The sequence below is a fragment of the Cicer arietinum genome, chromosome 7 (assembly GCF_000331145.2).
Source record: "Cicer arietinum cultivar CDC Frontier isolate Library 1 chromosome 7, Cicar.CDCFrontier_v2.0, whole genome shotgun sequence".
Lineage (NCBI taxonomy): Eukaryota > Viridiplantae > Streptophyta > Magnoliopsida > Fabales > Fabaceae > Cicer > Cicer arietinum.
Window position 1 is genome coordinate 29,736,616 of NC_021166.2, and position 12,798 is coordinate 29,749,413.

The 12,798-nt window shown below is 36.7% G+C and overlaps 1 protein-coding gene across 3 annotated transcripts in view; it reads left to right on the top strand.

Annotated features, from left to right (window-relative positions):
• Positions 1–446: 446 nt before the first annotated feature.
• Positions 447–12,798, top strand: part of LOC101488607 (protein SEEDLING PLASTID DEVELOPMENT 1) — a 17,211-nt gene continuing 4,859 nt past the window's right edge. The window contains exons 1-5 of one of the 3 annotated variants that reach the window (XM_012719856.3): positions 889–1,029; positions 6,739–6,991; positions 7,109–7,323; positions 7,958–8,108; positions 10,803–10,994. In XM_012719856.3, coding sequence (XP_012575310.1) covers positions 6,956–6,991; positions 7,109–7,323; positions 7,958–8,108; positions 10,803–10,994 — 594 coding nt within the window. In that variant the 5' untranslated portion in view covers positions 889–1,029; positions 6,739–6,955. Of the gene's footprint in view, positions 1,030–6,738; positions 6,992–7,108; positions 7,324–7,957; positions 8,109–10,802; positions 10,995–12,798 lie in introns of all 3 variants that reach the window. The other 2 variants (XM_004514291.4, XM_012719855.3) reach the window with 2 other exon arrangements.

Genomic DNA, 12,798 nt, shown 5'->3' on the forward strand with positions numbered 1-12,798 from the left:
ACCCTCAAACTAGCAAACAAGTTAAAGTTTTCAATAGATAGATCAAGAACATTCAGACTCTGCGTCAAGGAAGGACTGGTCCATGAAGCTAGATGAAGTGCTTTGGACCTACGGTACAACATACAAAACTCCCATTCGTATGATTCCTTACAAGTTGATCTATGAAAAATCTTGTCACCTCCTAGTTGAGCTCAAACATACACCATATTACACAATAAAGACCCTTAACTTAGACTTGAAGACTGCTAGTGGTAAAAGAAAGCTCCAAATGAGTGAGCTTGATGAGTTGAGGTTATGAGAATACTAAACTCTACAAATAAATAACCAAGAAATGCCATGATAAACACATAACCACAAGAGAATTCAAAGAATGTAACTTCCTTCGTCATTTTTTGATTAAAAATTCTAAAATAAGACAATTTTTTTCTAAAATAGGAGATCATTCGTAAAAAAAAAAATAGGACCACACAATTAAGCCTAACCCAAAAGTTGGAGCAATGGAAAAGCAAAATACTTAACCTCTCCAGGTTCCGTTCACTTCAGTGTCAATTGAAAGCCTCGCTCTTGAAGGGGGCAAATCTGATTCAATGTTCCTTTCCCCAACTCAACAAAGAAAACGAAAAGAAAACAACTTCCCGCTAAATTATGTTACTACGGCTCCCGTTTCATCTTCTTCACAGTCACGACCACCGTCGACCTTTGCTTCCAAACACCATAGCACCCAAACGCTTCAACTCACATATCTTTTCTCATCCTCAGTCCCTACCTCGAACCGTTCCCATTTTACGGGCCAGTTTGAGCCCGCCGTCTTCCTTTTCGGAGGATGAGCCGGACGTTGAGCTGGGACGTTTGCTGGCTTTGTTGCCGGAAGAGATGCGGAGACGCGTGAGTGAGCATCCGGAGTTGCGGCTGTTGATTGAAGTAGTTATGGATTTGGGTCGGAAACCGTTGGCTAGGTTTCCCTCTGGTGATTTTGTTATATCCGAGTATCCAATTACGGTTCAGGATATTGAGCACGCCACTGCTCAGGTATTGTTGGAACACACGCGCCTTTTATTGTTTGATGCAATACTTTTTTTTCTTCTGATGATTGACTTTGAACTGTTTTGGAGATTAGAAAAATGATGCAGGTTTGGTTGTTTAACTATCCTTATTAAATTTCAATGAACACATTTTAATTAGAATTTGATGGAAAACATTGTTGGTTCTAAAAAAAATTATAACTAATTTCATTACTCATGTAGTTTCTGATATTTTGTTTTTAAGTTATTATTAGCGGATTGCTCATCCGCTTCCTATTTTTGTGATACACTACCGGAAGCTTCCGGTCGTGAATTTCAGTCAATTTTACACTTCCAGATGCTTGCTTCCAGTAAAAGCCGAGAAAACGGGGAAGAATTAGCATGTGCCTTATTATTATTTGCTTTGAATTCTTATAGATGATAGATTTAATTTTTTGTTATTTCTTTTAAAGACTGGTTTTTATTTATTTTTAGTGGAAATTACACTGATCTTCCCTGAAGTCTCTTTAAACAAAGATCTCCTCTAGTTTTGTAGTAGGCAGTAACCTCCCCTAAGTCCTCTTAAAATAGATAGACACCTCCCTTTACCACTTGACACCGTTTGTTATTCTGTCAAAACTATAAAAGCTGGTGGTAAGACTGTGTTGTGCTACATCAGTATCTCTACTGTGACTGCCACTTTCTTTCTCTATCGATTTGGTTCTTCCTTATTTCCATTATTTGTCTCGTTTCAATCCACTACTATTTCCATTTTTTTCTCGAGGATTTTTAGGCTAATTGCATGTCAATTTGGCCATAAAAAACAGAGAAAACTAGATCTTTTGTTTTGGAAAGTGCTTGGCTAGAATTTCATTAAATCTAATCAAATGCAAACCAACTGGTTCCTTACCTCGGAAATTCAACTAGTTTAGTTTAGATGATTTTGTCTCTCAGAACTTAATCAATGCAAACAATGATGTTGTTGTGGGGATTTCGATGTTTTCATTTTCCTTAAAAATGTGGCCTTGTCAAGAGACATATGTAATGATCACACTACAAAGGCAAGTGAAAATAAAAAGAATAGTTTGATCTCACTATCTCAAAAGAGTAATACACTGTTACTGAAAACTACACTGGTAGAAATAGAGAAAGGAATTTTCATCAGTATATATTTGAAGTAGTAAAGGAAATGAAGATACAAGAAAAGAACGAATAGAAATAAGAGGGAGAAACAAAATTCATTCATCATAATTTTCAAGCCCCTCACGTCAATGTTTCCTACCTCTTTATAACAATCATTTGGCATAATTTCTCGTCAAAATCTGTTTCTATTTTATTATTAAAAATATCTCTCAAGTATATGGATTCCGTTGTATAGGAGTACTAGTATGGATTTAGTTATATATGAATACTAATAGGGATTTGGTTGTATAGTAATCTAATGTGTGTATATATATATATGTATATATATATAATGTATTGTCAACATATTTTCAATTCAATAAAATATATTTTTACCCTAAACCTGCCGCCTTCATTGCGGTTTATTTTTTCCCGAAACCGTAGCTACCTAGGTTGGCCCTTTTTGCTGCTTTCATTGTACTTTAGATTTCTGTTTGGCCTGTTCGCTGCTAGTGTGTTCAATATTCACGTCGTTACTGTTCACGTCCGTTTGACCGTCTACTTCACACCATCGCCCACACCCCAAGACTCGCCTCCATTAGATTGGCCGAAACCTAAAGCGGCGTCGTCAACGACATATTCACGCGCCTTTTAAATCTCTTTTCTTTATTGTTTTCAATTTGATTGTAGACCGACTGTATCTCGTTTCATTTTGGGGTTCGCTTTTCTGATCAGAGCGCTTTTGTTTGTGGGTCATTTGAAGCTCACACGGTTTTTGCTCAGACTTTTTTATTGTAGCAATATAGCACAATTACAGTTTGTGGATATTTTTTGGACGTTTGAAGTTTGTTTTGTTTGATAGATCAATCTTTCGTTTGTCTGCTGATTTTACGGATATGGTAGTTAAAGAAAGCAAAAGTGGATTGGCCCGACTCAATGAAGATGAAGTAAAAAAGATTAGATCACTTCTTATTAAGTTGGAGAAACCAACCAGTACTAGTTGTTTAGTATATACAAGTACACTTCCTCTTGGTAAGTTTCAATTTTTTTTTGCACTTAATGCTTCAGATACAACCTATAACCAATATTAATATTGGATTATGGAGCCACTTAGCACATGACACCTTTACCTACACCCTTCTCACCTTATTCACCTTGTACTAGCAACAAGAAAATATCCATAGCAGATGGGATCCTTCTAACTGTAGCAAGTCAAGGAGATGTCCAAATAAACTTATCCATAACTCTTAAGAAATATCCTTCATATACCTAAATTGTCCACTAGCTTAACTTCCATACAAAAACTAACACAAGACTTATCATGTAATGTTGTTTTTTATAACAAATCTTGTGTCTTTCAGAACAAGAATTTAGGGAGGACAATTGGTAATGCTAGAGAATGGAATGACCTTTATTACTTGGATAATCAAAATCTTCCTCCAAATCTACTAAACAATACCAACTCTTTTTTTCTTTAAATTAATAAAGACCAACGGGGACAAGGTCATGTTGTACCACTGTTGTTTGGGTCATCCTTCATTTAGACTCATGAAACAGTTGTTTCCTTCCCTCTTCAAAAAATTAGAGATAGAAAGTCTTCACTGTGAGGTGTGTGAGCTTGCTAAACACAAACATGTCTCTTTTCTAGGTTGTAATCAAATGAGTACTTCTCCATACTGATTAGTTCATACTGATGTATAGGGTCCCTCTAATGTTCCAAATATATTAGAAGCCCGTTGGTTTGTAACCTTTATTGATGACAGTACTCAGGTTACTTGCTAAAACAAAAATCTGAAATTAGTTATGTGTTTGTACAGTTCTTCTTCATAATAAAAAACCAATTTGGAGTGAGTATTAAGAGGATTAGGTTTGATAATGCCAAAAATTATTTTAAATATGGACTTAATTCTTTCTGTCAAAAGGAAGACATTATTCATGAGTCCTCATGTATTAAAACACCCCAAACAAAATGGAATTGTTGAGAGGGAAAATGGGCACTTGTTAGATCAAACTCGAGCAACTTTATTTCAAAATACAGTTTTCAAGAAATTTTGGGAAGATGCAGTTTAAACTGCATCATATCTCATAAACCGGATTACCTTTTAGTGTCTTTGCCTTCAAAATTCCCATGGAGGCCCGATCCTCGTTCTACCCTAATGTGTTCACTAGTAGTAATCTTACTCCCAAAATATTTGAGTGTGCGTCGTTTGTCCATATCCATAGTGATAAAAGAAGGAAACTTGATCCTAGAACAATAAAATGTGTCTTTATCGGGTATTCTTCAACCCAAAAGGCCTACAAATGTTATCATCAACCATCCTAAAAATTCTTTGTCTGCTGAGATGTCATCTTCCATGAACAAGAAAGTTTATTTGGTCAAACTCATCTTCAGGGGGGAATACAAGTAAGGAAGATGAGTCTCTTCTACTTCCTGAGTTGATTCTTGAACCAAAAATTGAGACTGAAATTGATTTTGAAAAAGATGGAAATGATAATGTTGAGACTGAAATTGATTATGAGGAAGATGAAAATGGTGACACTAATGTAAGATATGAGAAGAATCTAGTATATACAAGAAGAACATAGGGCATTCTTGAATCTATTCACATCCATGACTCCAATTCGACCTTACATGAGGTAACTTTCCTTAACACTTCAAAATTTAGTGATCCAATCTATGAATCTTCTTTTGCATAGGAATTAGAATCCAATACACCACCAACTTATGATGACCTTCATATCCCAATTGCCCTTAGGAAGAATACTAGGACATGTACCAATAAACCACTATACCCTTTATCCACTACCTATGCTTTGAACAATTTTCATCCCTACAAGCCTGAACACTACCAGTATACCTACCTCTCTATATGAAGCATTGTCTAACAGGACATGGAAACAAGCCATGGACTTGGAAATGGAAGCACAAGACAAGAATGATACTTGGCATTTGGTCCCTCTACCAAAGGGAAAGAAACTGTAGGGTGCAAGTGGGTATACACTGTAAAGTACAGGGTTGATGGGTCTATTGATAGGTACAAAACAAAGTTGGTAGCTAAAGGATTTACTCTAACGTATGGAGTGGATTACTTGAAAATATTTGCTCCGATTGCAAAAATGAATACCGTTAGGGTGATATTGTCTCTAGTAGCTAATTATAGTTGAAACTTGCACCAATTTGATTAAAAAATGCATTCTTTCATAGAGATCTAGAAGAAGAGATTTATATGGACTTGCCCCCTAGATACAGTGAGCATATCGTTGCCAACACCGTTTATAAGCTAAAAAAGATTTTATATGGGTTTAAACACTCGCCACAAGTGTGGTTTGGGAGGTTTGCTAGAGTCATGGTGGTCTCGGCTGCAGACAAGCCAAGAAGATCCTACCCTATTTATCAAACATTCTAAGTCAGGTGGAGAACAGTGTTATTAGTATATATGCACGACATTATAGTGATCGGTGATGATAAAAAGGAGAAACAAATGTTACAACAACACCTAGACAAGTAATGAGATTAAAACCTTGGGAAAATGGAAGTATTTCTTGGGAATTGTAGTGGCTCACTCTAAGAAAGGGATTTTCATATCCCAATAAAAGTACATCACAAATCTTTTGCAAGAAATAGGCAAGACAACATGCAAGCCAACGAGTACACCAATCGATCCAAATTTAAAGTTGGAAAATGTAGACGACATTGCAATTAACAGGGTAATGTACCAAAGATTAGTTGGAATACTCATATATTTGTCACATACTAGACCTACTGTTGCCTTCGCTCTAAGCCTAGTTAGTCAATTCATGCACCATTGAACGAGGTACACTTGCAAGTTGCACTCAGAATCGTGCAATATTTGAAAGGAACTTAGGAAGAGGAATTTTGTTCAAATGAACTTGAAATGTGGGTCTTGAAGCATAAACTGATGCTAACTATGCAGAGTCAATTGTAGATAGAAGGTCAACCACACGATATTGCACTTTCCTATGTGGGAGTCCTGTGACTTGGAAGAGTAAGAAACAAAATGTGGTATCTAGATCTAGTGTTGAAGTAGAATTTAAGGCAATGGCACAAGGGATATGCGAGTTACTGGGGTTGAAGATCATTTTGGAGGACTTGAAGATAAAGTGGGATAAACCAATGAAACTCTATTGTGATAATAAATCTGCAATCAGCATAACACATAATCCAATGCATCATGAATCAACCAAGCATATTGAAGTCGACAAACATTTCATCAAAAGAAAAAATCGATAGTAGCCTAATTTGCAATCCATATGTCTCCTCCCAAGACAACCTTGCAGATCTTCTAACTAAAGAGTTAAACAACAACAACTTTGAAAGAATTGTATTCAAGTGGGGAGTGGAGAACACCTATTCAAAAGCTTGAGGGGAGTATCAAAATATGTTTCTATTTTATTATTAAAAATATCCCTCAAGTATAAGGATTCGGTTGTAAATGAGTACTATTAGGGATTTAGTTATATATGAATACTAATAGGGATTTGGTTGTATAGTAATCTAATCTAATATATATATATGTGATGTATTGTCAGCATATTTTCAATTCAATAAAATATATGACCTTGGTCCCTTCATAGCAATATTTGTGTTTCTCAGTCACAAGACGGTTTAACATTAGCACGTTTTCTCAAGGAAAAGACGAGGATCTGGATGCCTATTGTGGATTCCAAGTGTACTCACCGTGGACACCTGCACTCATGCAACTATATCTTAAAAAATAGTTAATCTTATAGCAATAAGCCTCTTGGGTGCCACCTGTTGGTTAGTGAGGGTGTGTGGGAATTCGAATGATGTCCTAAAGTTCAAGTTATCTATGCAATTTAGAAGCATTGGAGTGGAAAGTGAAGAGGTAGGTTTATTGGATTGGATTGTGACCATAACCCTATAAGATCCTAACTTTTAAATTTAATTAATCATTGAAGGAGATCATTATAACTGTCGATTTACAAGAGAGAAACTCTTGCAGGTTGGTGACTTTGCTGTTGATAATCGAGCAGGAATCAGTAGGACATTGCATCGGATCAGTGCTATTAGAAATCGCAAGAGCGCAATTATTGGTCTTACTTGTCGTGTTGGTAGGGCTATTTCAGGAAGTGCTACGTTGTTGCAAGATTTGGTTCAAGATGGGGCTTCTTTGTTGCTCATCGGGCCTCCAGGTGTAGGCAAAACTACAATCATTAGGTCAGTTATTATTTTTCCTTTACTAGTTGTCAAGTTAAATATATAATGAACAGTTAGTTTAAAGTTTTAAATTGCAGTCCGCAATGATTACTGTTACAATGTCAAGATTTTTCGGTCCGTAATTATTGCCGCATTTATCCATGACTTTCTGTGATTGCAAAACCTTTAGTTACTTACCTCACTAAAGTGTACCGAAAATATGGTTCCTTCCTTTTCTTGGTTCTTGTGTGAATATTTTGCTACTGAGAATGAAGATTCAATAAAAGATAGATTCAGTAGCAAAATATTCACACAAGAACTAAGAAAAGGAAGGAACCATATTTTCGGTACACTTTAGTGAGGTAAGTAGCAAAAATGAACTTCTTAAATACAGAAAATATGGTTCTTTCATTATCAAGGTTATGATTGTTGCAGTTATCTATTCTTTGGGACCATGTTTGCTCTTGGTCATTAACTAAAACTGATATTTATCTGTTTTATTTTTTGGCGTTGTTTTAATTTTGTACTTGCAGAATTCATAAGAGTAGGGAATTGTCAGGATGCAAGTTGTTCATTTTGATTTGATTACATTAATATTATTATGTGCTTTTCCCAATTTTCAATTTCGACATATTGCTTGTTCTATTATTTTCAGGGAAATAGCTCGGATGCTGGCAAATGATTATAAGAAGCGTGTGATGATTGTTGACACCTCCAATGAGATTGGGGGTGATGGTGATATACCTCATGCGGGAATAGGCAGTGCTCGACGCATGCAAGTTCCCAACTCTGATATTCAACATAAGGTATTAGCTGCGTTCGCAAGAACTTTGCCTCTTGGTTATTTAGAGTGTAGAGTGTTACAAACTTACAATAAAATCAGAGTGCAACGTTGATAGAAATCAAAATTAGGAGATACAGAAAACAATACTATTGATTGAAAATAGATGTATTCTGATAGGACCCTAAGTATTGGGCGACTTCGCCCAATAGAGAGATTGTTTAGAAAATAAGAATTAGTTAGTATATTCCCTGATTTTATGAGATTCTGTTACAAATTTCTGTTATATTAGAGAGGGAAGGATAGTTAGAAAATCATTCAGAAGTTAGAGTTGGTTAGGAGCTTAGCTCTGGAATAGAAGTATTTGACTCTGGTTTATCACTTTGACTCTGGAATTTGGGGTTTCTATCAATGGTCTGACCTGCTGGATTATCGAGAGAAGCTAGTGAAGTCGCAATTTCAGTCATGTCATCGGAGATGTCACTGGAAATGTCCAAACGATTGGATGCATTGGAAGTGAGAATGTCTGCAATGGAGAACTCCTTGCCACAGAAGATGGTCGAAGTTCGTCAAATCATGATGACAGTTTGCAAAACTGCGAGATCGTCGTTTTTTAAGAGGTGCTCATTCTTTCTCTTACATTGAGGATTCAGTTTCTGAATCTAAGGAAGAGCCAAAACAGACCCAAGAAAAGGAGATGAGGAAAACAGAAATCAGAGAGGCGAGTGTGAAATAGAACTCTTCGGTTGTGGTCGATACACCACCGCCGTTGTTGCTGGAAACCGCTCTGTTCACGGCGGCCATGAAAAAGGTAGCAGAGGTGAGCAAAAAGGAGGAAGAGACGAAGGTGATGGGGATCCAACGTGAAGACGGAAACAAAATCATCACCAATGCTGCAGCGTTTGCAGCACCCGTTGGCAGCTCAGCAAGCTCCTCCGACGCACGCACCTCAGTCTGCACTTCGCTCATCTCCGATGCGCGCTGCTCACTTCTACAGTGCGCATGGTGCCATCTTTTCCAGGTAAGGCCACAAGTTTGTACAGATTTTTAGAGACAAACAAGGGCTAGCTGAGGTTCAGAAAAAGAATCATCTTCCTCAAGCCATTTCACAGTCCAAGGAGGATAGATCTCAGATACCACAAATCTTTCTCTTGTTGATGTTGCTGCAGAAGCTAGATATGCATTCGTGAAAATGAGGACAATGAATGCTGTTTTAGGTCTGTATACACTCCCTGATATAATGTTGACAGATTGTTTGGGGACCAAAAATATGGAACTGAGTCATGGAATTCATGAGGAACTTAGTGCAGTTGTGGCCGAAGGACAGCCTGCAGATGTGGTGGTTTCTCATGTTCTGAAGCAAATATTGTCCAAGGAAACAAATTATCTTCCAATAACTCAAAAGTGGTAAAGTCTTCCTAGAGGTCAATAGCTTGGGTGGTACTCCTTTAATGAAACTAAAGTCTACAATAGCAAAAACAGTTCGTAAATTGCAGGTGGGGCATGAATTATCTATTGAGAAAGTATATACAGGGTCATTCATGACTTATTTTAATATGAAAATTTTCTCATTTCTATCATCAAGGCTGATCCGTTTATTCTTCAACGTTCGGATGACGAAACTAAAGCTTGTTATTGGCCTCGGGGGTATCATGTCATTATATTCATCAGCTTTGATTATACCTTGGGACCCAGGAGAACTCAATTTTTATATGGCTGCTACAGCTTGTGACAACCACTGGAGTGGTTTACTCTTTTTCTTTGGGTTGCTCAACTTTGTGTTTGATAGATGCAAGTTTTTGATGTAGAGGAAAGATTTGGCAGCTAGGGATGCATACTTCAGCCTTGAGGACAAGGCTGCTTTTCAAGGGGTCGGTAGTGATAGGACCCCGAATATTGGGCCGTAGCCCAATAGAGAGATCCTTAAGAAAATAAGAGTTAGTATTTTACCTGATTTTATGGGATTATGTTACAGATTTCTATTATAAAAGAGAGGGAAGGGTAGTTAGAAAATCATTCAGAAATATTGTTAGAGTTGGTTAGGAGAGTTTTCTCTCTGGTTAGAAGCTTAGCTTTGGAATATTAGAGATAATATATAGCCCACCTTTTGTGTTGTGAAATCACATGGCTCATTCAACAGATTGATGTGAATAATGTGGTGTATTAGAAGAAGAAGTGGACATGGTGCAACTTCCAGGTTTTGAGGCTCAAGACAAAACATTGGTGTGTAAGCTTAACAAAGCATTATATGGCCTAAAACAGGTCCCAAGGGACTGCTTTGGCCCATTCTTGGTCTATGAGCCAAACCTGGTACCTAAGATACACATTTTGAGATTTCTTCCCCATTGTTGCAACAAGAACTTTCTTCAGAGTTTGACGTGATTAAAATTAGAAAATGAGGGATATGATTTGCATTATCAAGCAATAGTTGGAAGTTCAATTTTAGTCTCATACCGCTCCAAGATTAGTTCTGAATTCTGTTGTAAAATTTTGGCCATCTTTACGGTGATCGCCAAAATTACTCCCAAGCATAAAACTGATTCTTTCATAATGAACTATTTCAAAATTACGTATTCCCTATTACATTCCACCCATATTTGTTTAAACACCAATCACACATATCTGCACTGAGCTTTCCAAACCTTGTAATATATACCAGAATGATCAACCAAACAGAGTTTAACTTGATTAGTTTTCCTATGTTTATTGTATTATTCAGGTATTGATAGAGGCAGTTGAAAACCACATGCCACAAGTGATTGTTATTGATGAAATTGGTACAAAACTTGAAGCAATGGCTGCAAGTACAATTGCACAGCGTGGGATCCAGCTTGTCGCCACCGCTCATGGAATCACAATAGAGAATCTAATAATGAATCCTTCCTTAGAGATGCTTGTCGGAGGAATACAGGTGAGGTACGCTTACATCTTAAGCAAGACGCCAAGTTCTTCTTTTTTTGTTCGGTAGGTCACATATAATTAAGATTAGAATATTGCTAGCAACACACTCTTTTATTGGTTAAAATTCATGAGTCCCAACAAATTTAAATGAGACCCACACAATTTGGTGGGACTCATGTAAATTTCAACCAATAAAAGAGAGTACATGTGTTAGAGTGTATCCTTTAAAATCTTCCTATGGAGGTTGCCAAATGTGTGCCACGCCATTCAACCATGGTAGCGCCATGGTTGCCATTTAACAACATGGATGTGGCCATAAATCAATGAAAAGAGGAGATTATGCCCTTTATTGTGTTTGTGTAGTCTCTAATGGATTAATGGAACAACAATTAGAATGACATGGGTGCTGGCAGGTGTTTGATTACTTAAGCTTGGAGTTTTGTACTGTTACTCCCTCTGATTAAACTGAATTTACTAGTAGTTGTTTGCCTTACACATTATTATAAGTGTGTGTGACAATGGATAACTATAAAATATGCTAGGAAGTTTTATATTTTGGCTGTTGATGGCTTAATAGAGGTGGCATTACAAATTAGATACAAATGTCATTTAGCTAAACATTTTTCATATTTAGAATTGTCAATCTTGAGTCCTCCTTCTTAGTAAATATTATTTCCTTAATTGAGTTGAGAGTGTTACTGAATTTCGGATACAAACAGGAATGTACTTCTCAAGATTAGTCTTTCCATTATTTAGGCTATTCATTTTTAAGTGTATGTAGTATTAGACTACTAGTGGTCTGTTACTTTCTATGTTAGTGAGACAGTTCGTGTTAGGGTATAGCATATAGGATGTTTAGAGTTTGTTAGTAGAAGTTATTTGTAAGTAGGTGAGTTTTTTAGGTGGTTGACGGTTGTTAAGAGCTGTTACTTTGATTATTTTTGGTTATAGGGAAAACGGCTTGATGCCTTTCTTCATTCTTTCTCCACTCTAAAGATTACCCCACGAAATGTTCTATTCTTTGAAAAAACTAATGATAATAATGTGGCTATAGTCATTGATTCATTGAGTTTAGAGCAATGTCCCAAGGAATTTGTGATGGTATGTGGATTCGTTGAGTTCTAAAGGAAATGAAAATGGTAGTGGAGATCCCATTGAAATTATATTGTGACAACAAGGCCACCATAAGCATAGTCCAAATCTTGTTCAACATGATCAAACAAAACATATTGAAATTATTCGTCACTTTATAAAAGATAGATTATGAAATTCTCTACTTGCCACTCGTACCTTCAAATCAACATACAACTGACATCTTAACCAACAGCTTAGCAAAACTAAATGTTGAGCATTCGATGAGCAAGTTAGCAAGAGTAAGTGTCGAGCATTTGATGAGCAAGACTAATCTCCATATACACCTCCTCCTCCTTTAACTCTCCATGCAAGGATACCTTTTTGACATCAAACTGGTGTAGTTGTCACCTGGAGTGGATAACCAAAGATAGTAAGATTCAAAAAGTATTCATCTTCGCCACTAGAACAAATGTTGAACAAATATGTTCTCATAATCAATGTCATATGTCTGATCGTATCCTATTGCCTCCATCCTGGCCTTGTATCATTCAAAAGTATCATCTGATTTGTGCTTGATTGTTTAGATACATTTGCATCCAACGACTTTTTTGCTTCCTTGCCTCTCAGCAATCTCCCGTGTCTCATTTCTTTCTTGCCTTCTTGAGTAGATGGTGAGATTCTCACCCAGTCAATACCTGCAATAAAACTTTGATGTGGTAGGGAAAGATGCTTAGAGGAGA